This window comes from Erigeron canadensis, chromosome 1 (assembly GCF_010389155.1).
Source record: "Erigeron canadensis isolate Cc75 chromosome 1, C_canadensis_v1, whole genome shotgun sequence".
NCBI lineage: Eukaryota > Viridiplantae > Streptophyta > Magnoliopsida > Asterales > Asteraceae > Erigeron > Erigeron canadensis.
The window spans coordinates 50,431,137-50,457,097 of record NC_057761.1 but is presented as its reverse complement, the minus strand read 5'-3'; the positions used below and the strand labels follow the sequence as shown (position 1 = coordinate 50,457,097).

Below are 25,961 nucleotides of genomic sequence, written 5' to 3'. Positions count from 1 at the left end.
GGAAATTTAAATAATCGCTTTTGTATAACAAAAACAACATATAGTTTATTAATTATTGGCAACGTAATTAAAGTTGATCCATGGTCCATAAAAAATATACACAGATAGCTAGGGACAAAATCGATAAAAGTTGTAATTAACTTTTATTTTATTCATCAATTTCTGAACTTTATCTAAAAAGTTGAAGTGTGGAACAAACATAGATAATAATAGAACCAACAACAAAAACGTTTATTAAGTATAGATAGCTAACGAAATTTACAATGTTTAAAACTTAATTTCGAAACCATTTTGGTACTTGTCTATTTCGATACATCCGCCTCAGTAGTGCCCTTACCCACGACACCGACCATTAGCACCTCGACCATCATGTTTTGTACGAGTATATACTGAAATAAAAATAAATAGTGGGTACATAAAAACGACAAGATCAAAGTGGGAGAGAAAGGTCACGGGATGGGAGAAAAATAGGCTAGGCTTGTGACAAAAGAAGCAAGCGTGATTAAACTCAACCCCACCCATCCATGATCCACCTGTCTTTCCTAACTCACGTGACTTGTCACGTGGGATTGTTCTTCCTACATATATCCCTACCAGTAGGGGTGAGTACGGTTCAGTTTTGGTCGGTTTTTAACAAAAACTGAACCGTTATAATTCGGTTTTTGAAAACTAAAACCATTAGTTTTTAGGTTTTTTCGGTTTGGGTTTATATCGGGTTTTAATCGGTTTTTAACCACTTGTAGTTTGAGTCAAATTGAGCTTGAAAAGTTTATAAGTTTATACCTTATAATTACACCATAGTTAATTTCAACAAATTTTCAAAACAATATTACTAGCAATAACACTACAACAATGACAACAAATCCATAAAAACAAATTGTACAAATTTCAAACAAATTTTATATATAACTATTTATATGTTTTACGTGTTGTTTAATTATACAATTATTAAAGCAAATTAATCTTGTTATGTATTTTCACTTAAAACATATAAATGATATTATTATATACACCTAAAATGCAAATATATTAATATATTTCTCAAAAATTAATAATAAAATGATATAAATATAAAATAAAGTAAACACTATATATTTTTTATTCGGTTCGGTTTTATGGTTCAGTTATTCATTAGAAACCAAAACCCAGTGTCGACCCCGAGGATTTATGGACCTAGTCCGAGCAAAAAAAAAACTCCTAAACTAAGTGTAACAAATTATATTAAATAAACTGATAATCAAAAATTAATTTGTGAGACGATTAATATTTTAATAATCTAAATTTAAAACATAAATAGAGATTCAATATGTTCAAAATAATATAAAAATCTTTAAAAAATGATAAGCAACAAACTGTTATGTTATTATTTTCTTAAATAATATATGAGAAAAGTGAATATGTGATTGTCATGTACCTAAACTTAAATATAAAATACATACATATTAATTTTTTTTAATATTTTTTGTATAATGAATATTAAAAAAATGATTGGGCTCAATGTTTTTATGATTAAAAAAATTAAATGTGTGAGTTTTATACATAAATTCAGGTACATGACAACTACATTTTCCTCATTTGGAGATAACATACCGAAAAATGACTACTTACGCTGTCAAAAAAAAGTAGACAATCAAGTGACAATGTCACGGCGTTTTGACTGCCCAGTTAACGTACTGAATAAACTTTTTTCTATCTAAAAAAGTATGTAAGTAACTTTTGTATGCGGGTTAAATTATATACTTTAGTTTTATATTTATTGTTAGAATTTATAATAGACTTATTTAATTACATATACGAATACATAACATTTTAATATATACAAGATTAAAAATAGAAAAATCGGATCCCCTTAAAAATCGGGCCTCGGCCGGTCGGCCACCATCTAAGTCGGCCATGCCAAAACCGAACCATAAATTTCAGTTTTTAGAAAACCAAAACTAATGGTTTTCGGCTTTTATGAGTTTTTTCGGTTCAATTTTTGCACACCGCTGTCTACCAAACTCGCTACCATCAAATATCCATCTATTTTACGTATTCCGTGACCGTTGTTTTTCTAATATTAATAACATAAAACAAAACGATCAGATATATAAGCTAGCTTTTATTAGAAACATATTCAATTCGTGTGATAATCTTATTTATAAATTCTTTTATCAAATTTGTAAGCTGATCACACACCTAATTCAATAAGAAGTCAAAAAAACTAAAACGAGTAACAGTGCTAAACCTTTTTATTTTTTAAATCTGTCATGCAACATTGACGAGTTATATCTCTTGGATCAAGCATGCTTAACATTATGCTTCATGTTTCTTTTTATGGAGAAAACTAACATCAATAGTAGCTCCAAATCTGAATAAACTTATTTGGAGAAGATTAAGACGCGTTTAGTAATGCAAAATGTTTTTTAGTTTTCTATTTCTATTTTTTGAAAACGGGATGAACTTTTATCTCTAGAACATAAATGAAAATTTTGAAAACACATTTAAAACTAGAAAATGTTATTATCATTTTCCATATTGAAAAGCATGTTCTGTGTCACACCCCACCTTAGGCGGAATCGTAGGATATGACTAAAAGATATAGCAAAGGCACATGGACTTTATAATAGAGTCATACTAAATGAAATTCAAATAAATGTAAATTCCATAAACGGAAGGTCTAGGCAACACGCCTCAAATAGCAAAGAAGTAATAACTGCAAATAGCGTTCAATGTTTCACATGCAATCTAGGAGTCCATGAAGGATCTCTTTATTGGTCTTCCTAAAGTCCATAAGCTCAATCTTCTTAAACATTGTTATTACCTGAAAATGAATGCTCGAAAATGTCAACATAATGTTGGTGAGTTCGTAGGTTTAAAGGAATTCAAATGAATTTGTTGTGCATGATATATGAGGTTTGGACAATAGTGTAAAAATAAACATGTAGCAGCTTGTATGCAATCCAAATAGTAATCAATGTCATCATAGTTATCCAACAACACAATCCCCATCACTCCTGCCAACAACTCAATCATGCTTTAAATACCAACAACTACCAGCTGTAGTATATAGTTGGTCGATAGATATCAAATAGTCTTCAATAGATATCAACAGACATCTATTGCATCATGGAATCAACACAAACAAGCTAGCATACACATTTCATAATTACACGTATTTGTCCAAGAAAACAAAAAAGTTTGGCACAACTACTAAAGAAATGAAAAGTGTTTTGAGCATCATTTTCCCCAAACAAATAAAATAAAAAGGGGCCACGAAACTCACCTCAACAAGCAAGTAGTTATGCAATTCCAACAAGGTCGCTAGAATCTACACAACATATAAATATGAACAAGTTACAATTATGGACATGGTCAAGAACTGTCCATTGTAACCCGTATTTGATGAAATACACATATGGCTACTTTCAAAATATTCACAATTGATTTGTCATATATTATTAAGTTACAAGTCACATAACTTAATATATAATATTTGTTTTACTGATTTAAGATTAAATTCTACAAGTTCATATTAACTGAAATTTTTGGTAACTTTATCTATTTTTTTATTAGGATGAAACGAATGATTCAAGATTCCAAATCTTAACTACTGTTACCTTAGAGTGTTATATACTTACATGAATTTTTTTATAATTTATTTGGCACGTTAACTATTTTTAAAAATTCAATGATTACAGACTAGTCAGAAAAATCACTGTTTGCGCACAGAAAAGTTTTATAAAAGTTAAGGGCCTTCGAAGCTTCAAAAAAATCCAATTTTTTACTGTACAATCTTAACATCTCAAAAACGTTTCTGGAGAAAAATAATTTTCCAGTTCATAAAATCGACCAAGATATGACTATTTGAAGTCGACCAAAATCTGTTCGGAAAACTCAGCTTTGCGCAGTTTTGTTATAAAATTCGTTTGACAACCTTAAACTTCATATTTTGACACGAAACCACTTCCACCAGAAAGTAGACTTCCTGAACTTAATTTTAGACACCAAAAACGTGACTTAACCATCTCCCATGACCAAGATACGACCTCTCAAAGTTAACAAAATGAATCTGTCCAGATTCTGAAATAACCCAAACAAACTGTTTTAAAGACTACTACAACTAATATTTATATATAAAATTTCAAATCTTTCCAACACCTAATTAAATCTGTTATTATGATTTTCATGCCTTCATAATTGGATTTCTTTTATTACATTAATTATTATGCTTCATTGAATACTTAAACTTTTAACATTAATATGATTTATTATTCAAGCTTTTGATTTAACCCTAAAAAAAAAACCCTTTCATTCATTATTATAAATTTGCCATAATATATTCATCAAATAGGTTACTTATAAATAAAATTAATAAAAAAAAAATATGCTTATATATATATATATATATATATATATTAATAATTAAAAGACTAATATATATGAAAAGAGAAGACAAGTGATTTTACCCCAAGATTGATGATCTTCTTCTTAGACACCTTGAAAAGAAGAATAGAATATAATCTTTAAGAATTTTATTATTAATTGTAATTTAAATCAAGATTCAATAGAATTATAATTAAACTTACCAAAATCCAAGAACTCCTTAAGATGATTTTTTTGAGAATTGAGTGATAAAAAAAAAAATAGATTTGTGATGGTGTTTTGTTTGATGATGTTCGACGGCAGGAGGAATCAAAGATAGGTTATATTTTTTTTTTTTTTTTTGTTTAGGGTATAGTCATTATTTATATATATATGTGATAAGTGTTTTAGTTAGTTTATGATTAGACTTAATGTATCATAAGAATTCTAATGGAATTAAAATTCCTTGCTCACCATTAAATTGTGGTAATATATATATGACTAAAATTTTTTACTAAACATATGATATTTACTATTACTATTACCATCTTACGACTTATACTAATTATATATTACTTTTATAATTATTGATTTCGTTCACCACTAAATAGCGTATACTAATTTATCAATGTCTATAAATAAATATGACTAACAACTACAAGTCTAGAAATTACGGGGATAGTTATAGTCATCTACGTTTAGGAAGATCAAATATCTCAATCCTAAACTATTGAATATCAAGTAATAGAGATCCCATATTGGAAATGATCACCACATTTCTATGCTTGTTATACTATATAGGCACATTGACTAGTCAAGAAATTTGGAATGTAAGTTAGAGACTATAATAAATTACCAGTTTTGTTGACGGATGTCACAGTCTCCCCTACTTGAGAAAATTTCGTCTCGAAATTTTGTTGGAGTTACGGTTGGAAGTCGTAGCATCAAATAGATGTGGATATTTGATTTTCATTTGATCCTCTCGCTCCCAAGTAAACTCTGGCCCTCGTTTTGAATTCCACCGGACCTTGACAATTGGAATTTTACTACGTTTTAATGTCTTAAGTTCTCGATCCATGATCTCAACTGGTTCTTCCACAAAATGTAACTTGTCATCAATCTTAATGTCGTCTAGCGGTACATGCAAACTTGTATCCGCGAGACACTTCTTGAGATTTGACACGTGGAATGTATCATGTATCCTACTTAGTTCTTGAGGTAGTCTTAAACGATAAGCTACCGGACCAATCCGTTCAACAATTTCAAACGGTCCAACGTACCTTGGTGCCAACTTTCCTTTCTTTCCAAATCGAACCATGCCCTTCCAAGGCGACACTTTAAGTAACACTTTATCACCAACATAGAATTCTAAAGGCCTTCGCCGTTTGTCGGCGTAGCTCTTTTGGCGGTCTCTAGCTGCTTTCAGTCTTTCTTTGATTTGAAAAATCCTATCTGTTGTCTCTTGTACAATCTCCGGGCCAATCAACTGACTTTCTCCAATCTCAGCCCAAACAACAGGTGAGCGACATTTCCGCCCATATAAAGCTTCAAATGGAGCACACTTAATACTTGAATGATAACTATTATTGTACGAGAACTCAACTAGAGGAAGGTGAATATCCCAGCTTCCCCCAAAGTCCATCACACACGCCCTAAGCATATCTTCCAAAGTCTGAATAGTACGCTCACTTTGTCCATCGGTTTGAGGATGGTAAGCCGTACTCAGGTCTAAACGTGTTCCCAATGCCTTTTGCAATGACTGCCAAAATCGTGATGTGAAATGACTATCACGATCAGATATAATAGACACCGGAATTCCATGCTTTGCCACTATCTCCTTTATATAAATCCTTGCTAACTGCTCCATTGTGTAGCTCTCACGGATAGCTATAAAGTGCGCAGACTTTGTCAATCTATCTACTATCACCCAAATCTTGTCATGCCCACTACTAGTTCTTGGCAGCTTTGTAATAAAATCCATGGTTATTCTTTCCCATTTCCATTCGGGAAGTTGTGGTTGCACTAATAAACCCGGTGGTTTATTATGTTCAGCTTTGACTTTTAGACATGTTAAGCATCCACTGACATAACTGGCTATATCTCTTTTCATTCTCGGCCACCAATACAAATCCTTAAGGTCGTGATACATTTTATCAGCTCCCGGTGTACGGAGTATCTCGTACTATGTGCCTCGTCCAAAATCACTGTTCTTAATCCACCTGCAAGTGGAATCCATATTCGTCCTACAAAGTACAGTACTCCATCCTCTTTACGCTCCATTTGCTGATCAAGGTCACGTAACCCTTCTTTTTCTACATTGATATTCTGCAATGCTTCATCTTGAGCCCGACTTATCATTGATTTATATCCGAATGAATTGTCATGATCAATGCTCGTACTTGCTTTGACTTAATTCTTTCTTTCCTACTTAACGCGTCAGCCACAACATTCGCCTTACCCGGATGGTAACGAATCTCACAATCATAGTCACTAAATAATTCAATCCACCGCCTCTGTCGCATATTCAACTCTTTTTGATCGAAAATATGTTGGAGACTCTTGTGATCGGTGTAGATCACACTTTTCGTCCCATAGAGATAGTGCCTCCAACATTTGAGTGCAAAAACCACTGCACCAAGCTCCAAGTCATGGGTGGTGTAGTTTTTCTCATGGATTTTGAGTTGCCGAGAGGCATAAGCAATCACTTTACCCCTTTGCATTAGTACACATCCCAAGCCTTGATTTGAAGCATCACAATAAACTACAAAATCGTCCGGACCATCGGGGAGGGTAAGAATAGGAGCGTTACATAGATTTTCTTTCAGTGTTTGGAATGCCTTTTCTTGCTTATCTCCCCAATCAAACTTCTTATCCTTTTGGGTTAACTGAGTAAGTGGTTGAGCGATTTTCGAGAAGTTAGCGATGAATCGTCGATAATACCCGGCCAAGCCTAGAAATGAACGAACCTCTGATGGCGTCGTAGGAGTCTTCCAATCTTTTACTGCTTCGATCTTACTGGGGTCAACATGGATTCCTTCACTATTCACTACATGCCCAAGGAAATGAACTTCTTGTAACCAAAAGTCGCACTTCGAAAACTTAGCAAACAATCTCTCTTTCCAAAGTAGTTCAAGAATCATTTTCAAGTGAGATTCATGTTCTTCCTTAGACTTCGAATAGATTAAAATGTCATCAATGAATACAATAACAAACTTATCGAGATAGGGTTTGCATACACGGTTCATCAAATCCATGAAAACTGCGGGTGCATTAGTCAAACCGAAAGGCATGACTAAGAACTCAAAATGTCCATATCGAGTCCTGAATGCTGTTTTTGGAATATCTGCTTCATTAACTCTGAGTTGATGATATCCGGACCGAAGGTCTATTTTCGAGAAAAACTTCGCACCTTGAAGTTGATCGAATAAGTCGTCGATTCTAGGAAGAGGGTAACGATTCTTAACTGTCAGTTTGTTCAACTCCCGGTAATCGATGCACATACGAAACGAACCATCTTTCTTCTTGACAAACAATACTGGTGCTCCCCAAGGCGAATGACTAGGTCTGATGAAGCCTTTTTCTTGGAGCTCTTGGAGTTGATTAGACAGTTCTTGCATTTCGGTAGGTGCTAAACGGTATGGAGCTTTGGCGACTGGCGTCGCTCCCGGAATAAGATCTATACGGAATTCAACTTGTCTTACAGGAGGTAATCCTGTTAGATCTTCGGGAAAAACTTGTGGAAAAACCCGTACGATAGGAATATTTTCGAGTTTCTTCTCGTTAGCCTGAATGCCCATGAGGTGCTTCTGATTTTCCTCCATTAGCTACCACTTGATTCTGATTGTTAGCTCTTTGTCCCTGATTATTTCCTTGATTCTGAGTTCCACCAATAGCTAGTACTTGATTTGGATTATTACCCCTCTGACCCCATGCTCGGTTCAAATTTGGACACGTGTTGCGGTAATGGTTATGACTACCGCACTCATAGCACGTTCCACGGTTATTTATCGGGTTAACAGCATTCACCGGAGCCACCTGCTTGACTCCCACTCGACAGTCCCTAGCAAGGTGTCCAAATCGGTTGCAGTTTGTACACAAACGGCAAGGTGAATTTTGGAAATGATGGAATTGACATTTTGTACACTTTGGAGCAGTACCCGTATATCCGATCTTAGTCGCATCCGTTGCCATCAACCCCGTTGCCATTTTTGCCTTCTTGTTATTTCCATTAGTATTCTTTGACCCACTTGTCTCAGTACCATCCTTCCTTTTCTCATTAACCTTAGACAATGACCCATTTCTCACCATTTCATCCGTTAAAGAACCTGCTTTCTGAATAGCACTTTGAATCGTGGTTGGCTCAGTTGCTGACACAAGCCCACGAATTTGGGGAACAAGACCATAGATATACCTCTGGATCCTATTTGATTCAGGTCTAACTAGATGAGGTACTAGTTTGGCAAGCTCATAAAACCGATCAGTGTAAGCGGCATGTTTGGCTCCTACCATTGAATGATTCCAAAATTCATTTTCCAACTTTTGCATTTCATTTTTCGGACAGAATTCTTCCAGTAGTAATTCCTTAAACTCGTCCCATGTCATCCCCACAGCTGCTACTCTACCCCTAGCTTGTATCTCAGTGTTCCACCATGTCAATGCTTTATTAGTCAGTGAAGCTGCGGCATACTTCACCTTTTGATTCTCTGCACAGTTGCTAATATCCATGACAGCTTCCATTTTCTCTATCCATCTAGTGGCTGCCAATGCTCCTCCCTTGCCATCAAAATCTGGTGGTTTACAATATTGAAACTCCCTATAGGTGCATCCATTATTATTGCCTCCAATGATGTTGTTATTCTGATTACCATCATTGTTATTTTCATTATTGTTATTATTGTTCTCATTATTGTTATTGTTGTTCTCATTGTTGTTATTGTTATTCTCATTATTGTTATTATTATTAGGGTTATTGTTGTTGGCATTAAGAACAGCAGCGGTCACTTGAGTAACAATAGTAGGAATAGCGGCAGCTATTTGCTGAGTGATCATGTTTGCAATATCCGGATTGCCACCATCACCTTCTCCATCATTAACCCCATTATTTCCACCACGTCCACCACCTCTACCTCCACGTCCTCCATTTCTTCCTCCTCTATTCATTTTCTACACAAAGAGAAAGGATTTATAAGTACTTGATGAAGACTTTCAATGAATAACTACTACTCATGGCAAAATTCTTACACCTTGTCCAATTTGTTAATTGTGTTGAGTTTGATCAGCAAACTTGGTCATATAAGCGCATGTGTGTTGTGATGTATTTGTAATTACGTTGCGCACCGTAATTACAACTACATCCCACCACACACGTTTTTATCGTCCAAATTCACATGTCACAAATTCAGCACATCCTTCATAAATAATTGCCACAAAACACATAGATCCATATACCAAGCACGACATTTCGATTAATCAATCAATCTAAAAAAAAAAATTTATAAATCCAAGAAATTTCCAAATTCGAAAGAAGGAATCCAAGACATAAGAATAAAATCCAAAACTAAGAAAGTAAGAAAAAAGAAGCTAATGCAAGTTCGATAGGATTCCTAGATAGTCCTTAAAGGCTAGCCCTCCCACGTGCAAGTGGCGTCATAAGGGGAGTTGGAGGAAATGGTGGGAGGATAAGAAGCTTGTTGTCGTGTTGGTCCGACCCGGCTCTCTTGAGAGCTTACTGAGCTAGTAGGACTATAGCTTCTGTTGTCCTTTATCGTAGCCTCCATTGTCTTTCCCTTATGAACGCTTTCGGAGTCTGCCTTAGAATCATAGTCCGATTCTTCCTCCGGCTCGCTGTCAGAATCGATGATTATAACTGTCTTGGAGTAGTAGTTAGGATCTTCTGACGGTTCGCTTTCAGAGGAAACTCTAGGCTTCTGAGATGGTTCTTGAGCGGGGGTTTCCTTGTTAGCTGCGACGTCCCTTTTAAGTTGTCGACGGATGATTATGTCCCTCCATGCGGAACTCTTACGGGCTGTTTTCTTTGTACGTGCCATGACTAAGTAAAACTAGCTACGTTAAAATTACAGGCTGAAACTTTGCACTAATCTAAGCACATAAGGCTTCATCATAATTAGCAATTAAACGCAAATATAAGGCTCACATAACTAGTGCTATCTAATGAAAGTACTCACACATATACGATGCACAAATAGTTCCTATAATGTACACTATATGAGGGTACTTAGGTTATAGTCTAGGCCAAACCACCTAATTCTCTATAACCACGGCTCTGATACCAATCTGTCACACCCCACCTTAGGCGGAATCGTAGGATATGACTAAAAGATATAGCAAAGGCACATGGACTTTATAATAGAGTCATACTAAATGAAATTCAAATAAATGTAAATTCCATAAACGGAAGGTCTAGGCAACACGCCTCAAATAGCAAAGAAGTAATAACTGCAAATAGCGTTCAATGTTTCACATGCAATCTAGGAGTCCATGAAGGATCTCTTTATTGGTCTTCCTAAAGTCCATAAGCTCAATCTTCTTAAACATTGTTATTACCTGAAAATGAATGCTCGAAAATGTCAACATAATGTTGGTGAGTTCGTAGGTTTAAAGGAATTCAAATGAATTTGTTGTGCATGATATATGAGGTTTGGACAATAGTGTAAAAATAAACATGTAGCAGCTTGTATGCAATCCAAATAGTAATCAATGTCATCATAGTTATCCAACAACACAATCCCCATCACTCCTGCCAACAACTCAATCATGCTTTAAATACCAACAACTACCAGCTGTAGTATATAGTTGGTCGATAGATATCAAATAGTCTTCAATAGATATCAACAGACATCTATTGCATCATGGAATCAACACAAACAAGCTAGCATACACATTTCATAATTACACGTATTTGTCCAAGAAAACAAAAAAGTTTGGCACAACTACTAAAGAAATGAAAAGTGTTTGAGCATCATTTTCCCCCAAACAAATAAAATAAAAAGGGGCCACGAAACTCACCTCAACAAGCAAGTAGTTATGCAATTCCAACAAGGTCGCTAGAATCTACACAACATATAAATATGAACAAGTTACAATTATGGACATGGTCAAGAACTGTCCATTGTAACCCGTATTTGATGAAATACACATATGGCTACTTTCAAAATATTCACAATTGATTTGTCATATATTATTAAGTTACAAGTCACATAACTTAATATATAATATTTGTTTTACTGATTTAAGATTAAATTCTACAAGTTCATATTAACTGAAATTTTTGGTAACTTTATCTATTTTTTTATTAGGATGAAACGAATGATTCAAGATTCCAAATCTTAACTACTGTTACCTTAGAGTGTTATATACTTACATGAATTTTTTTATAATTTATTTGGCACGTTAACTATTTTTAAAAATTCAATGATTACAGACTAGTCAGAAAAATCACTGTTTGCGCACAGAAAAGTTTTATAAAAGTTAAGGGCCTTCGAAGCTTCAAAAAAATCCAATTTTTTTACTGTACAATCTTAACATCTCAAAAACGTTTCTGGAGAAAAATAATTTTCCAGTTCATAAAATCGACCAAGATATGACTATTTGAAGTCGACCAAAATCTGTTCGGAAAACTCAGCTTTGCGCAGTTTTGTTATAAAATTCGTTTGACAACCTTAAACTTCATATTTTGACACGAAACCACTTCCACCAGAAAGTAGACTTCCTGAACTTAATTTTAGACACCAAAAACGTGACTTAACCATCTCCCATGACCAAGATACGACCTCTCAAAGTTAACAAAATGAATCTGTCCAGATTCTGAAATAACCCAAACAAACTGTTTTAAAGACTACTACAACTAATATTTATATATAAAATTTCAAATCTTTCCAACACCTAATTAAATCTGTTATTATGATTTTCATGCCTTCATAATTGGATTTCTTTTATTACATTAATTATTATGCTTCATTGAATACTTAAACTTTTAACATTAATATGATTTATTATTCAAGCTTTTGATTTAACCCTAAAAAAAAAACCCTTTCATTCATTATTATAAATTTGCCATAATATATATTCATCAAATAGGTTACTTATAAATAAAAATTAATAAAAAAAAAAATATGCTTATATATATATATATATATATATATATTAATAATTAAAAAGACTAATATATATGAAAAGAGAAGACAAGTGATTTTACCCCAAGATTGATGATCTTCTTCTTAGACACCTTGAAAAGAAGAATAGAATATAATCTTTAAGAATTTTATTATTAATTGTAATTTAAATCAAGATTCAATAGAATTATAATTAAACTTACCAAAATCCAAGAACTCCTTAAGATGATTTTTTTGAGAATTGAGTGATAAAAAAAAAAATAGATTTGTGATGGTGTTTTGTTTGATGATGTTCGACGGCAGGAGGAATCAAAGATAGGTTATATTTTTTTTTTTTTTTTTTGTTTAGGGTATAGTCATTATTTATATATATGTGATAAGTGTTTTAGTTAGTTTATGATTAGACTTAATGTATCATAAGAATTCTAATGGAATTAAAATTCCTTGCTCACCATTAAATGTGGTAATATATATGACTAAAATTTTTACTAAACATATGATATTTTACTATTACTATTACCATCTTACGACTTATACTAATTATATATTACTTTTATAATTATTGATTTCGTTCACCACTAAATAGCGTATACTAATTTATCAATGTCTATAAATAAATATGACTAACAACTACAAGTCTAGAAATTACGGGGATAGTTATAGTCATCTACGTTTAGGAAGATCAAATATCTCAATCCTAAACTATTGAATATCAAGTAATAGAGATCCCATATTGGAAATGATCACCACATTTCTATGCTTGTTATACTATATAGGCACATTGACTAGTCAAGAAATTTGGAATGTAAGTTAGAGACTATAATAAATTACCAGTTTTGTTGACGGATGTCACATTCTGAGCTACCTAGTGGAAAGGAGCAAGGGGTGACCGAGGGAATATTTTAAAAACTGATATATTAGTCATACCGGTGTGGACAAATTTTGCGGTATTATCGGTATTACTGGAAATACCGACCGATACAATTATTTTAAATTATTTATTTTTTAATAAAAATTATACAAAACTTGTTACAATTTTAAAGAATAGTCAAAATACATTTATAATCCACTGAAAAATATTAGTAATTATGTATTTCATAACAAAAAATAAGTTTTAAAGTTTACTAATAATAAAAAATAACACTAAAGTATGATAAAAATAATTTTTAAAAAAATTCAATTTTTTTTTTTAAATACTGGAAAGACCGGAATGGTAATACCGAAAAATATCGGAATACCGAAAATACCGGCCATTATTGAATAATGAAAATACTGGGCATAAAATACCGGAATACCTTCCAATACCGATAATACTGGTAATACTGGCTAGTATTTACCGGTATTTAAAACATTGGACCGGGGGCCAAGGGCTGACTGGGGCAAGGGCAAAGGCGTAAGGGAAAGAGTTAACATATTTTGAGATTTTTAGGACAAGTTTAGTTGGAAAAAACACCCATTATTTTTAATTTTTGTTTTCCAATAAAACATGAAAAACAGAAAACGCGTTTAAATCATAGTTTTCTAAAAATGTTTTCCATATAATCAGAAAACATTGCTTTTCACTTTTCTATGGAAATTTAGAAAATATTTTTTTTATTGTTTTCTACTTTTCATTTTCTAAAATTTGAACGCGATTTCAAAATTTTAATTTGCATCCAGAGACGGAAAACTCATTTTATTTTCTAGAAAATTGAAAATAGAAAACTATATAACATTTTCTACAACTAAAAATGCAATTAAAATATGGAAAATAGAAAATGAAAACTGGAAAACCATAAAAAGTGTTTTTTAATTTTTCATTGAATAGTGGAAAACAATGTTTTCTGTTTTCTTGAAAACTTCTTTAGAAAAACTATAATTTAATCGCGTTTTCTGCTATTCATGTTTTTTTTTAAAACCAAAAATGGAAAACAAAAAGTGTATTTTGGAATAAACACCTTCTTACATATTAGGGCAACCTCATTCCCTTCCACACAACTAATTTATTACGATTGAGTTTATCAGTTAACCTCAAGCTCCTACACCAGAGACAGAGCCACGAACTCTTTTGCGAGGGGACAATTTTGAAAGTTGTATGTCATACTTATAAGAGTCGTATCCGAGAATGTAAAAAAAATGGGTCTAGCTCGAGAATAGAAAATGGACCCTCAAAAGAATTTTGTTCCCTACAACCCTCATATTTACATACAAGTTTTTTTAAAATAAATAAAGACCACACGTATCGCCGGACAAGGTCTTATTAAATGAAACCTATTCAATCATAATGCAAGAAACAACAAAAAAAAACTTTTTTAGGATATAATTAGCTTGTATATGTATCTTTTCTACATAACTATTATGATTATTATAATTAGTTGTTCGTGATAAATATATATAACAATTTGAAAGAAAATCACAAACAGCTACACTATTAATGTACTACATATTTAAACACCCAAATAGAGAAAACTTTTTCTTTAATCTTTCTTCATTCTTTGTACTAAAAATCAAAACAACTCAAGTTTTTTATTCTCCCAAAGATCTATCTTAAAATTAATGCTTCGATGACCAATGATTCTAAAGAATGGGATTATGACGACGAAGGGAACATTTGTATTTAGTTACTACTTATTTTTTCTTACAATTTTTAAAAATTACATTGTATTAAAATTGGAAGCCATACTCCTCCGTCCTTGCATTTGGCCATATATATATAATAACAAATAAGAGTAGGGGGAGTTTCACACTCATTTTCGACACTTTCTCTCATCTCATACCCTCCTTTTAGGAATGACAATGGATTGTGCATGGATCGGGTTAAAGACCTAATTCAATATCCAATTCCAAATCCGGAATCAGACTTGAAGGATCGCTGTTTACTTAGTTACTATCAAATTAGTAACAAGTTTATTCATGGATAATGAGGGATTTGTTAACGTTTTATTTTTATTTAGATCTATTTACTTATTACAAATCTACTAAAAAAACAAAGTTAAAAAAGCGAAAATGTACTCTTAGAGGGATCGATGAGGACGAAATCTACTAAAGAAAAACTTAAAGGACGAAATCTACTAAAAAAACCTTAGAGGGATTGATGAAAACCACGAAAATGTGCAAACCCCGGATGATTTGTGCAATTAACTCTTTCAAAAATTAACACAAGTTGGCCCAACTAAGAAAGTAAGAAACAGATATAAACATAATGGGCTAAGCTATATTATTGGATATTGGGCTATGATCAAACTACGGGCCTGAAGAGGTTACCCATTAACCTAGAAGCCAGAAGAGGTGACTTTGACTCGTTGAGGTTGAGCATTCATATTCTTCCTATAAAAATGTATTCATGCTATAAAATTTCATAAACCATCTTTTGGGGACATTTACTTTTCAGTCAACAAGGATAAAGGAAGAAAGGTGCTATATATATATATATATATATATATTAGTTAATCAGTCCGGCTTCAACCCGGACATTTTTAATAAAATTTTAAAAGCAATAAAAAACTAAAAAAATGTATATAATTTTTGTTATTGATATATAATAACTCGGCTTGAAGATATTAAATTGATTAACACAATAATTATATATATTACTACCTATTGCATTAATAAAACATAAAAAGACATTTATGATATTATATAAAAAAGTATTTATTTTGTTTTCTAATAAAAGAATAAATTTGTAAACATTATAAATAAAATAAAACATTTTGAAAATATTTAATTGGCTATTTATCTTTAAAATTTTGCTAATTAGATATGACATCATAAATAAAATAATTAAAAAACATTTTAAAAAAATTTGTAGACATGCCACATCATAATTGTTTCTAAAAATAGTTTAAAAAACAATCATTCTTTATTATATATAAAGATTAACAAAATAAAATAAAATCGAAACCCAGTTTTAGAAGGTCGTCACACAGTAGTTTCCGTTCAAAACTTTTGTAATCCTAATTTCTATAGTATTTGCATCATTGAAATGCTTTTGTTATAGAACTATATATCTCCATTCTTATATACTAGCTACACAACGAGTCTTAGTATCCGATCGATAAGAACTTACTTACAAAATTAACTTGTAGTACTAATTTCTTTTACTTGTAGTACTAATTTCTTTCATTCGGTTTTACATAATTCTATTTGAATGAATACATAATTAATCAGGAGTACTATATATAACTGATCAAGGCCGGCTGCCACAAATATATCATGTAGTAGGGGAAAAAAAAGGATATTAATGATGTTATTACGTACGTGTATATATATAATTCATTGCTTATTGAAGCCAATTATAATGTTAATGCAAATATCAGCCGAGTTTATTGGTTATTTCTTCTACATGTAGTTGTTACATTTGCATGAAAGACCAACCAATGAAGTAAACCAAATCAGATGCTATATATATATACACACACATTGGTAATTAATCAAACATACATATATTATTAGTTTTAATTTATTAATTTCACACATGATATGCAAACAAGATAACAAATTAAATACGATCGAGCACTCACAAACATGTCCCTAGCTAGATGATGAAAAAGCTGTCGAAATGAAAGACTCAAAACATGCTGCAATTAATTGATTGATGGATCACTACTTATCTCCAAACAAGTATCCAATGGATGAGTTTCCGCCAGGAGCTGACGTAACTCTAGTCGACGGACGCCCCTAAAATTACATCACGAGAAAAAAGAAAGTAACTTATGATCTAGCTTGTTTAATTAAAAGCCTTAATTAATTAAGGTTGAAAGATGGGCTTACAGTGATGAGAAAACCTCCTGACGATGAACTACTTTTATTGCCATCAACTTTATGGTATACTACACAATTAGTATTACTACTACTCTTGGGCGAGGGGCGGCCGTTGTGGTAGCTGTCATCTTTCTTGATCAATGGATGAGAAGGTGTTGTGTTCATCTCCACCATGTCGTCGTCGTCATGGGTGCCATAGGGTGGTAATAATGTAGTTGGTGAAGAAGATACTTTAACTAATTCATCATTATGATGGTTGCTAGTTATTTCTTGGCTTAATAATAATGCAGCATTGGAACCAAACAAGTATCCTAAAGAAGTTTGACCTCCACCGGAATTAGAAACTGGTGCAGGTGATCTCATCATCTTGGAGTGATCTTGTTGGTCATCTACCTCATCATCATTAGAAGAAGTAGTACCAAACAGATAGCCTAGAGAACTTTGTCCTCTGCCGGATCCAGAGCTTCTCCTTTTACTCATGATTCGAGTGCGCTGCCAAGAAAACACAAACCAAACCCTAAGCTTATGTTTTGCTTTTATAAATAAAGTATATATTTTGCTTCAATTAACTTATAGCATATGATATGATCGAGGAATGTATGAGAAGGACTCACTACCCGCCTCTAGTTATAGCACTACATATATGTATGAACATGAGTAGCATCGATCACTTTATTTATAAAGTTCATAGCTAGTGGGTATCCTATGTACCAGATTAAGGGGACGCCCGATGTATATTGTGTAATGATATCCAGAAATATCAAATATGTATGTTTTGCACTAATAAGCTTTTCCATGAATATTTAGAGCATGTCTTTCACGTAGGAGTTAATGTAGCTATTGCAGAATACATTTATAAACATCGGTTAGTATAACTTAGATGGTAATGATTGAAATTTGTTGGATATTTTAGTGTAATTGTGTTAATATAAATCATAATAGATATCTTGTAATTCTGGTGGTGCGGGGTGTGCACGTTTATTATGATTTTAGGGGCGAAGCCCCTAATTAATGGGAGTCCAGGGGAAGTGCCCCTGGTAGCAGGGTCCAAGGGGCGGCAGGCCCTGGCTGGGGTCGAGCTGTATTAAAAACTGCCTAAAGGCAGTTTCCAAGCCCTAAAACGGCATATGCATATTCCCTGTATGTTGGTCTCTCTCTGGTTCGAAATCCTCTCTAAAACGCACACACTTTTGTTCTTCGATTCTCCAAATTGTATCATATCAATTTATTTGGGGCGAACCATCAAATATATTTGATCTGAAAGTGTTATAAATGCTTTTCAGGAACATCTTTTCAGTAATTTCCCAGTAAAATTTTGTTACAGTAAATAATAAGTTGTAACGTTTATTATGCAATGATAATTTGAGAGAAATTTATTACATTTCCCTGCAATAAGTCATTACAAATATTCCAGAAGAAAAGAATTTGAAAGTTACACTTTAGTTCAAACTTAATTATCATTCGTATAAGTTGTAATTTGTAAACTACATTTTGGGGGAATTAAACAAAGACTATATGAGTGCATATCCGCTATACACATTTTCTTTTAACGAAAAAAGTTATGGGAAAGCGATTGATTAATGGGGTTCAATCAGCAGAAAGAGACTTTAAATTTAACAAGTTTTAAATTAATTACTTGGTTTCACTCAAAAGTGTTTAGAGACTTAAGGAGTGTTTGATATGATAGAAGGGAGAGAAAAAAAAGTAAAAACTTCTTTTGTTTGATTGTATTAAAAAAGATATTGAGAATAGAAAAGTGAGAAAGATTATTAATATATTGACATAAAGATTAATTAAAACTCATGATTTTCAGATAAAAAAAACCATCTGTATTCATATTATTTTATACTGTACAGCACATTTAACCTACTATATAACTTTTACTCGCAATAAATCATCTTTTAAATATTATTTACCTTTATAATACATAATTATTATTTTTTTTCTCTTAGAATTTTTGCAATATTCTTTCAATAAACAAACTCTAATCTCTAAACCACAAACCAAATTCACATCTCGTCATCACCTCCATCATCTCACCACCGCCATCACGGTTTCTACCATGACCCTGCCACATTATGCGAACAACTTGCTAGTATTTATGTATATTATATTCGGTCCATCAATAAATTGGTTGTCATGTTTGAAATTGAAAGTTATGGTCGTGTGGGAGGGAAACTTGTAGGCCAAGGTTATTAATAAACTAATTAAGACTTTATTGGTTGCATCTTACTAATCTAGCCATAATTACACCAAAGAAAACACTTAACCAACCATCTAGAAGACTAAAGCATACGTCTTAGACCACCATTAATCCATTATAATTAAACATAATGACAAACAAGTTAATCAGAAGGGAATTCTAGTCTTTTCGTTCTGTAAATAATCTCGAAGACAATTCTAATATCTTTAATGCTATGGACACATATCGCACAATAAAATTCCAGAGATTCACATAGAAAGACAGTATCGGGCTTATGAATGGGACCAGAAGTATGCTATAAACCTTTAACAATACTTGCACTATGACATTTTGACTCCGAAAGAACCCTGAAATGAAAACAGTCAAGTTTTAACATTTGATATTGACAATCGCTAAAAAATCAATTATATACAAAGAGTATTTAATGAGGGTGACTATATAAACATACATTCGGTAGCCTCTGGGAAAGCATCAAATAATGAAGTCACAATCTTTAAGAGGATCTACACAATCGTAATCCACAATTCAAATTTACCAATAAATTAAAACAGGATTGACATATTCTTGAAATGACACGTAGCGTAATTTTTATCGACACGTGTCTTTTTAATTTATTTATTTAAATTAGATTTTTTGGTTGTATATAAATTCAATTTCCTTATTAGATTTAAACTCTAACTCTTAGTTTATTAATACAAAAGACATTATAACCTTATTTGATTAATCGTTTTCCCATTAATATATTGTCTCTTTTTCTTTCTCAATTCTTCAATCCTACTACTTATATTAATTATAATAAGTTATTAACATGGAGACTTCAAAAAATTGAGTTTACGATCCGAAATCACAAGACTATTTGTCATCATACCCTATGCTTACAAGTTCCGATTTTGACGTGGTTCTAAAAATTTAAGGTAAATCCAAAATTGTAACTACATATATTATATTTATCATTATTGTTTATTATAATTTAGTTTCGATCATCGATTTACTTTAACAACAATTTATTTTATACTCACGAATCATGTATAAGGCATATTCGAATTTATCTATGATACAATCTATATAGCTACCATACATTGTACGGGTATTAGGACTATTGGAGTATATAATTGTGTTTAGACTAACGCATAGGTACATACCAGGAACAAATCTCCAGGTTTGATTGGTGACTCAACGAAAACTTGTGCATTCCTGCATGCGATTTATCATTCTATGGTATTGTTAAGTTGCGCTTAATTGCGCATATTATGCATGAGTCTAGCAATTCGTACCTTATTATTAGTCTTTCGCCTTCTTGTGTTAATGTGTAGAGACTGCATCCTCTTGTAAAGGGCACCTGCTTGTTTTTCCATTCTGTCGTACACAAGTAACACAACTTTCAAATTAATCGGAAATAGCAATCTTTGAGTAATTTACTTATAGATGGCTGGTTACAATTTATCTCTAACGGGTCAAACAAAATATTAGCTGAAGGGGAAAGAGGTCAAATGTACAAAATGGGTTGAAATTAGCCCGAAATGCACTTTGAATACATAAGATCTCCTAAATTACTTCATTCCAACAATAGATTATCTGAACTAAATATAAATGAAATTTAAACCTGTTTGACATAAGAGTTATCTATAAAAGGTGAGTCTCAAGTGCTCAACCTGGTAGAGCACAACACAATCTGACCCGTTACCCACAACCAAATAACCTATGTATTTTACCGCTCTACGACTAATAAAAATAAACATAACAGAGTCTGATTCTTCAGTTTCTGGTTGGCAGACATACCAAGGTGCCAATTTACTCCAGCTGTAAGATTATCGTTGCCTTCATAGATATGACCAACATGAAACTGGATGTTTGGACCCATTCCTGTGATTAGTTGATCAAGAAAATGTACAACCTCCTGCAAAATAGTTTCAATTATTGTCTTAATACACTAACAAATTAATCGTTTTGAAAAAGCATTACCTTTTTGCCCTTGAACGGTTTTGGAAAGGAGAGGTCTTCAAAGAAGCAATCACTCGATATGTAGTTTTCAAGTTGCTTTACATTTTTTTCGTTAATGCAGTTGAAGAATTCTTTGATCGTACTTGATGGTGTAGGATCACATGCAAAGATTGAATCCTTGAATGATGACATGGTTTTGATCCTGTAACATAAGTTGTCACTGTGTGTTTTTAGACGCAGCTGCATTTTGCACTTATTAGCTTCGTGTTTGTAAGATGATGTTGAAAGGAAAACACCAAGGGGTGAAAATGGTGTTCTGGTGCCCATTGGGTAAAAGTGTTAACTCAACGTTGTTAGCAAACGATATGTATGTCTATGTATGTTGATGAGATTGGGATGGTTGAATTTGTTTATTGATGAAAGCTTATTTGGATCGAAAGCGAAGAACCACATTGTGTGTTCCTTGGGCAATAATCAAAGAACCAATACTTTGGTTCTCAACACATCTTTGCAATAATTGCAACGTTTATTCTTGATTAAAAAGACCTGATAAACAAATTTCACATACACTAACCACATATACAATTCCTACATATATTGCTGACTTGTATTCAAATGCAGTATTAAAAGAATAACAAAAGGTATTGGACACTAGCACCACACCTTCGAAGGCAACTTTAAATTACTGAAATAACTAAACATGGAGCATATTATCATCATTTATGTATCTTCTAACATTGAATAAAAAAAGTAATCACATAAATCATTTTGCAAATTCAAAACAGCACCAGTCATAAAAGTTAACAAACGAAAAGACTCAAAATTATGTATGTCCTGGAAAGGAAAACATAAAAATAAAATTATTCGGTGGGAGTGGTCACTTCTTGCCATTCTCCATCAGCAGCTTCTTTCCATAAAGTGACATTATTGTCCCCAGAAGCGACAGCCAACAAGTTTCCAGTAAGAGACCAAGAGACCCTCCAAACAGGGGCCTTGTAGTCATTTAACACCTTACCCTTCCATTCGCCGCCTTCTTTTCCCAGAGTCCATATCACAACTGTACCATCCTGTGACCCACTTGCAATCGTGGACTTTGGAAGGCCCAGACTTGGAGCCCAAGCCACATCCCGCACCATATCAGTGTGCATTTTAAGGGCTGAAGCGCAGTCTAATTTCCATTCTCCATTAGAGAACTTCCAAATTTTCACAGTGTTATCATTACCACCAGAAGCCAGTTTCTGAACCGGGTCAAACTCACCAGAACCGATTAACGAGCCTGGCTCCATTGAAGGGGCCCATGTAATCGAGGTGACTCCTACAGGGTGAGCTTGGTATATCTTTGTGGTGTCCCACCCACCATCTGACCTGGCAGTGTGAACCGAGATATTCCCGTCAGAAGACCCACAAGCCAAGACAAGACCAAGCTCGTGAGGTGCCCATGCAATTGAGTTTACCGATGACTTATGGTCATTGAAGGTATGAACCGGTGTCCAATTGTTTGAATTCCCTTCTTTCCAAATAATCACAGTGCCATCGTATGAACACGATGCAAGAAGTGACCCGAACTTAGGATGGGCCCAAGCAGCCTGCCAAACAGGCCCATTATGACCAGTCAAAGTGGCAAGGTGTTGTGAGCCTACACTGCTTATCTTAACAGTGGCATCAGAGGAGGCAGATGCCACACGCTTTCCATAGTAATCCATGCTGACATCATGGATGATACCTTCGTGACTTATTTCAATCTTTTGACCAGGCATAATGTCTACCACCTTGTTAATCCTGCAGTTCCAAAAGTTCAGCTTTAAAAAAGAGATTTTTTTAATTCAAATAATGGTAAAGTTTGATAGAACAATAGGTTCAATACTCATATTGTAACCACACCATGTTATATATCGTTGAATATGCAGGCAATTACATACAATAAACCAAGCATTATGAATAAACTGAAAAACGAAGATTCCATTACTTCAGTGAAGTATGTCATCCTCAATAGAATACAATGTATATTAATTTGTGAAAACTTCAACTTTCGTAGATATTAAAACTTCGTTCAAAACTAAACTATATCTCCGAAAAAGCATACCAAGTAAAGGTACTTATATCATGCTTTATTTGGATTGTTTTGGTATTCGTGAAATAATCAAAACCTACTTCAAACTGGGGAAGTGTCAATCGCATATCAACGACGTATGTATCCCCGCAAGCTACACTTGAAATTTGATACTAGACCTAGTAATTTACATATTAAGTGTAATATAGATTTGACAAAAAATACTACTCACTTGTCTTGTCTAGCTCTATTCTCCAATCACAATGTACGCAACCCATCTACATTTTTACTCAATCAAACGCGACACAGAATAATACCTTCGTTACTCGTAAGCCCTAACACTACATAAATGAGAAACACATAAAGGCAATGATATCTTAACACCTTCGTTCTTCTGTTATAAAGCCATCTAAAAAGTTTAATATACTTTGAAACTTTTCTCTGTAAATGCTTAAACAAAATACCAACTTGACCAGTGATTTCCCCTAAATCCTAAATCAGCTGGAACTACCTAATATCCAAATTCAACAAAGACGGCGTAATAATATTTAACGGCACGAAAGAGAGGATATGATCGAAAATATAAAGTCTCTATATCATCTCAATTCTTAATTTTCCTAAATAGACCAAAAAAAAAGGAAGTTGTTGCACGACATGAATACAAGGTTGTACATAATAGAATTTTGCAAATAAAATCACACAATTTGATAAACATCAACTAATTGCACATTCATAAAAGTATGTATATTCATTTATATATAAATAATATAGATATATAGACACGATTTTATGATGAAGGATTTTCAAGATACAGACATAGATCTGAACGTATAACATAATTATAAGGATTGATTGATCGATACAGATCGATCTGATGATAGATATAGATATAGATATATAGATAGATAAATAATAAAAAGAAAAAAAAGATGGAGGAGGAGAAAGAGTACCTTTCGAATCAGTTGCAGATGTGAATTGGTTATTTGGATCCGGGTTGTATACTTGTATCGCCTAAACCGGCCTCCTTCAGCTATGTTTGTGATCTGATTAAAGAAGAACTAAAAATATTAACCTTTATTGAGTATGTTAAGCAACCATGTTTTTTTTTTTTTTTTTTTTAACTAAAATGATATTTTTATCACAACAAATGATAAATATATTTTATAAATTAATTAAAAATAAAGATATGCTTATCATTTCTTTTATTTATCCTTCATAGAATTATTTACCCTAGTTTATCTTTATACTTATAAACTTATAATGACTTAAAATTGGAGAAAATATTAAACCGTATAAATTAAAAAACAAAAATCTATCAAAATAAATTATATCAAAAAAAAAATCATTAGTTGAGACAATATGACAATTCGAGCTTTAACACAAAATAAAAAGTTTGAAAAATATATGAAGAGTAAAAGAATGAGACTCATATATCAATTTTTGGATTTATTAAATATATCCATTATTGTCTCTTATAAGATAGCTAATTCCTTCCCTTTTTGTATACAATTAAGAAAAATGAGATATTAAAAATAACTCAATTTTCATTAACGAACATTAATAAAAATTCATAAAAGTTACTCAATTTGTTTAAATGAATTAATTTACACCTAAGCTTTTATCTTGTTAATTTAGCAGCATGGTTGAATCAGTGGTAAATACCCTTGCCTCTGGAGACAGAGGTTATGGGTTCGATCCTCATCCCATGCAAAGGTTGGAGGGCTTTTTCTACTATTTAGGTAGAAACTGGAAGCAGTCTCTCTACTTAGGTAGAGGTAAGGTCTGCCTACATCTTAACCTCCCCCATACACCGTCGAGGTATTGAGGCTCAAAACCCGCGGAAGGCGATACTGAGCAGTTACTTACTTACTTACTTACTTCTTTTATCTTGTTAATTTGCACCCTAAACTTTTATAATATAAAAGATTTTAGATACTTTCTTTACATCAATTACATTTACATCTTATATTACTCGAGCACCACCATCACCAATAGTCGCCATTATCACCACCTATCGCTATCACTGCCACAACATTACATGATAGTATGAAACCGTGCTAATTTGAACTAATACACGTACATTTTAGATCTATATATCGAGTTGTGAGTCTTTTACCGTAACACAAGACCTGAGTATTCACAGGACCGCAGCTATATGGTGGGAAATCTGTCGGCCCATTTTGCATACCCATATGGCCATATGAATACCCCATTAGCTAATTGATTCCTGGCCCAATTCTTAACGGCCATAATTCACAACAATTTTTCTTTTTAAACAGTGAAACTATTTTTTTAAGGAAATGATGAATGTACCACAGTTTTTGATTCATCTATCACATTGTAAAAATTTTATTAGGGGTGAGCAAAAACCAAACCGAAAACCGAAAAAACCATAAAAACCGAACCGAAAAAACCAAAAACCATTGGTTTTGGTTTTCTAAAAACCGAAAGTTGTGGTTTGGTTTTGGTTTCTAATGAAAAACCGAATCATAAAAACTGAACCGAACCAAAAATATATATTTTTACTTTATTCTATATTTATATCATTTTA

At 32.8% G+C, this 25,961-nt stretch overlaps 3 protein-coding genes across 4 annotated transcripts; all 3 read right to left on the bottom strand.

Annotated features, from left to right (window-relative positions):
• Positions 1 to 17,057: 17,057 nt before the first annotated feature.
• On the bottom strand, positions 17,058 to 17,696 carry LOC122594282 (protein SPIRAL1-like 5). The gene is made up of 3 exons (XM_043766758.1): positions 17,669 to 17,696; positions 17,226 to 17,542; positions 17,058 to 17,132 (listed from the first exon to the last, which is right to left on the bottom strand). The coding sequence occupies exons 1-3, from the start codon at positions 17,694 to 17,696 to the stop codon at positions 17,058 to 17,060; spliced, it is 420 nt and encodes a 139-aa protein (XP_043622693.1).
• A 1,822-nt stretch (positions 17,697 to 19,518) lies between these two features.
• Positions 19,519 to 21,726, bottom strand: LOC122586084. Of its 2 annotated transcripts, XM_043758191.1 has the most exons (6): positions 21,382 to 21,726; positions 21,199 to 21,316; positions 20,694 to 20,775; positions 20,562 to 20,613; positions 19,868 to 19,922; positions 19,519 to 19,766 (listed from the first exon to the last, which is right to left on the bottom strand). In XM_043758191.1, the coding sequence occupies exons 1-6, from the start codon at positions 21,685 to 21,687 to the stop codon at positions 19,579 to 19,581; spliced, it is 801 nt and encodes a 266-aa protein (XP_043614126.1). In that variant the 5' UTR covers positions 21,688 to 21,726; the 3' UTR covers positions 19,519 to 19,578. The 2 variants fall into 2 exon arrangements, with proteins under 2 accessions (XP_043614126.1, XP_043614127.1); XM_043758192.1 differs by lacking the exon at positions 19,868 to 19,922 and having other exon boundaries at positions 19,638 to 19,766.
• Positions 21,727 to 22,097: 371 nt separating this feature from the next.
• On the bottom strand, positions 22,098 to 24,468 carry LOC122603152 (protein transport protein SEC13 homolog A-like). The gene is made up of 2 exons (XM_043775782.1): positions 24,361 to 24,468; positions 22,098 to 23,139 (listed from the first exon to the last, which is right to left on the bottom strand). Exon 2 carries the CDS (start codon positions 23,115 to 23,117, stop codon positions 22,221 to 22,223), a length of 897 nt encoding a protein of 298 aa, XP_043631717.1. The 5' UTR covers positions 23,118 to 23,139; positions 24,361 to 24,468; the 3' UTR covers positions 22,098 to 22,220.
• Positions 24,469 to 25,961: the final 1,493 nt, after the last annotated feature.

Bases quoted from the DNA above. Each gene is read 5' to 3' on its own strand.
- LOC122603152 (XM_043775782.1), bottom strand. From the start codon at position 23,117: ATGCCTGGTCAAAAGATTGAAATAAGTCACGAAGGTATCATCCATGAT.
- LOC122594282 (XM_043766758.1), bottom strand. From the start codon at position 17,696: ATGAGTAAAAGGAGAAGCTCTGGATCCG. The intron at 17,543-17,668 runs GCAGAGGACAAA...ATTCCGGTGGAG, and splicing joins AAGGAGAAGCTCTGGATCCG to GTCAAACTTCTTTAGGATAC. The intron at 17,133-17,225 runs GTAAGCCCATCT...ATGTAATTTTAG, and splicing joins CAGGAGGTTTTCTCATCACT to GGGCGTCCGTCGACTAGAGT.
- LOC122586084 (XM_043758191.1), bottom strand. From the start codon at position 21,687: ATGGGCACCAGAACACCATTTTCACCCCTTGGTGTTTTCCTTTCAACA. The intron at 20,614-20,693 runs GTACGAATTGCT...AATCGCATGCAG, and splicing joins GGCGAAAGACTAATAATAAG to GAATGCACAAGTTTTCGTTG. The intron at 19,767-19,867 runs GTATGTTTATAT...TTTTCATTTCAG, and splicing joins TTTCCCAGAGGCTACCGAAT to GGTTCTTTCGGAGTCAAAAT.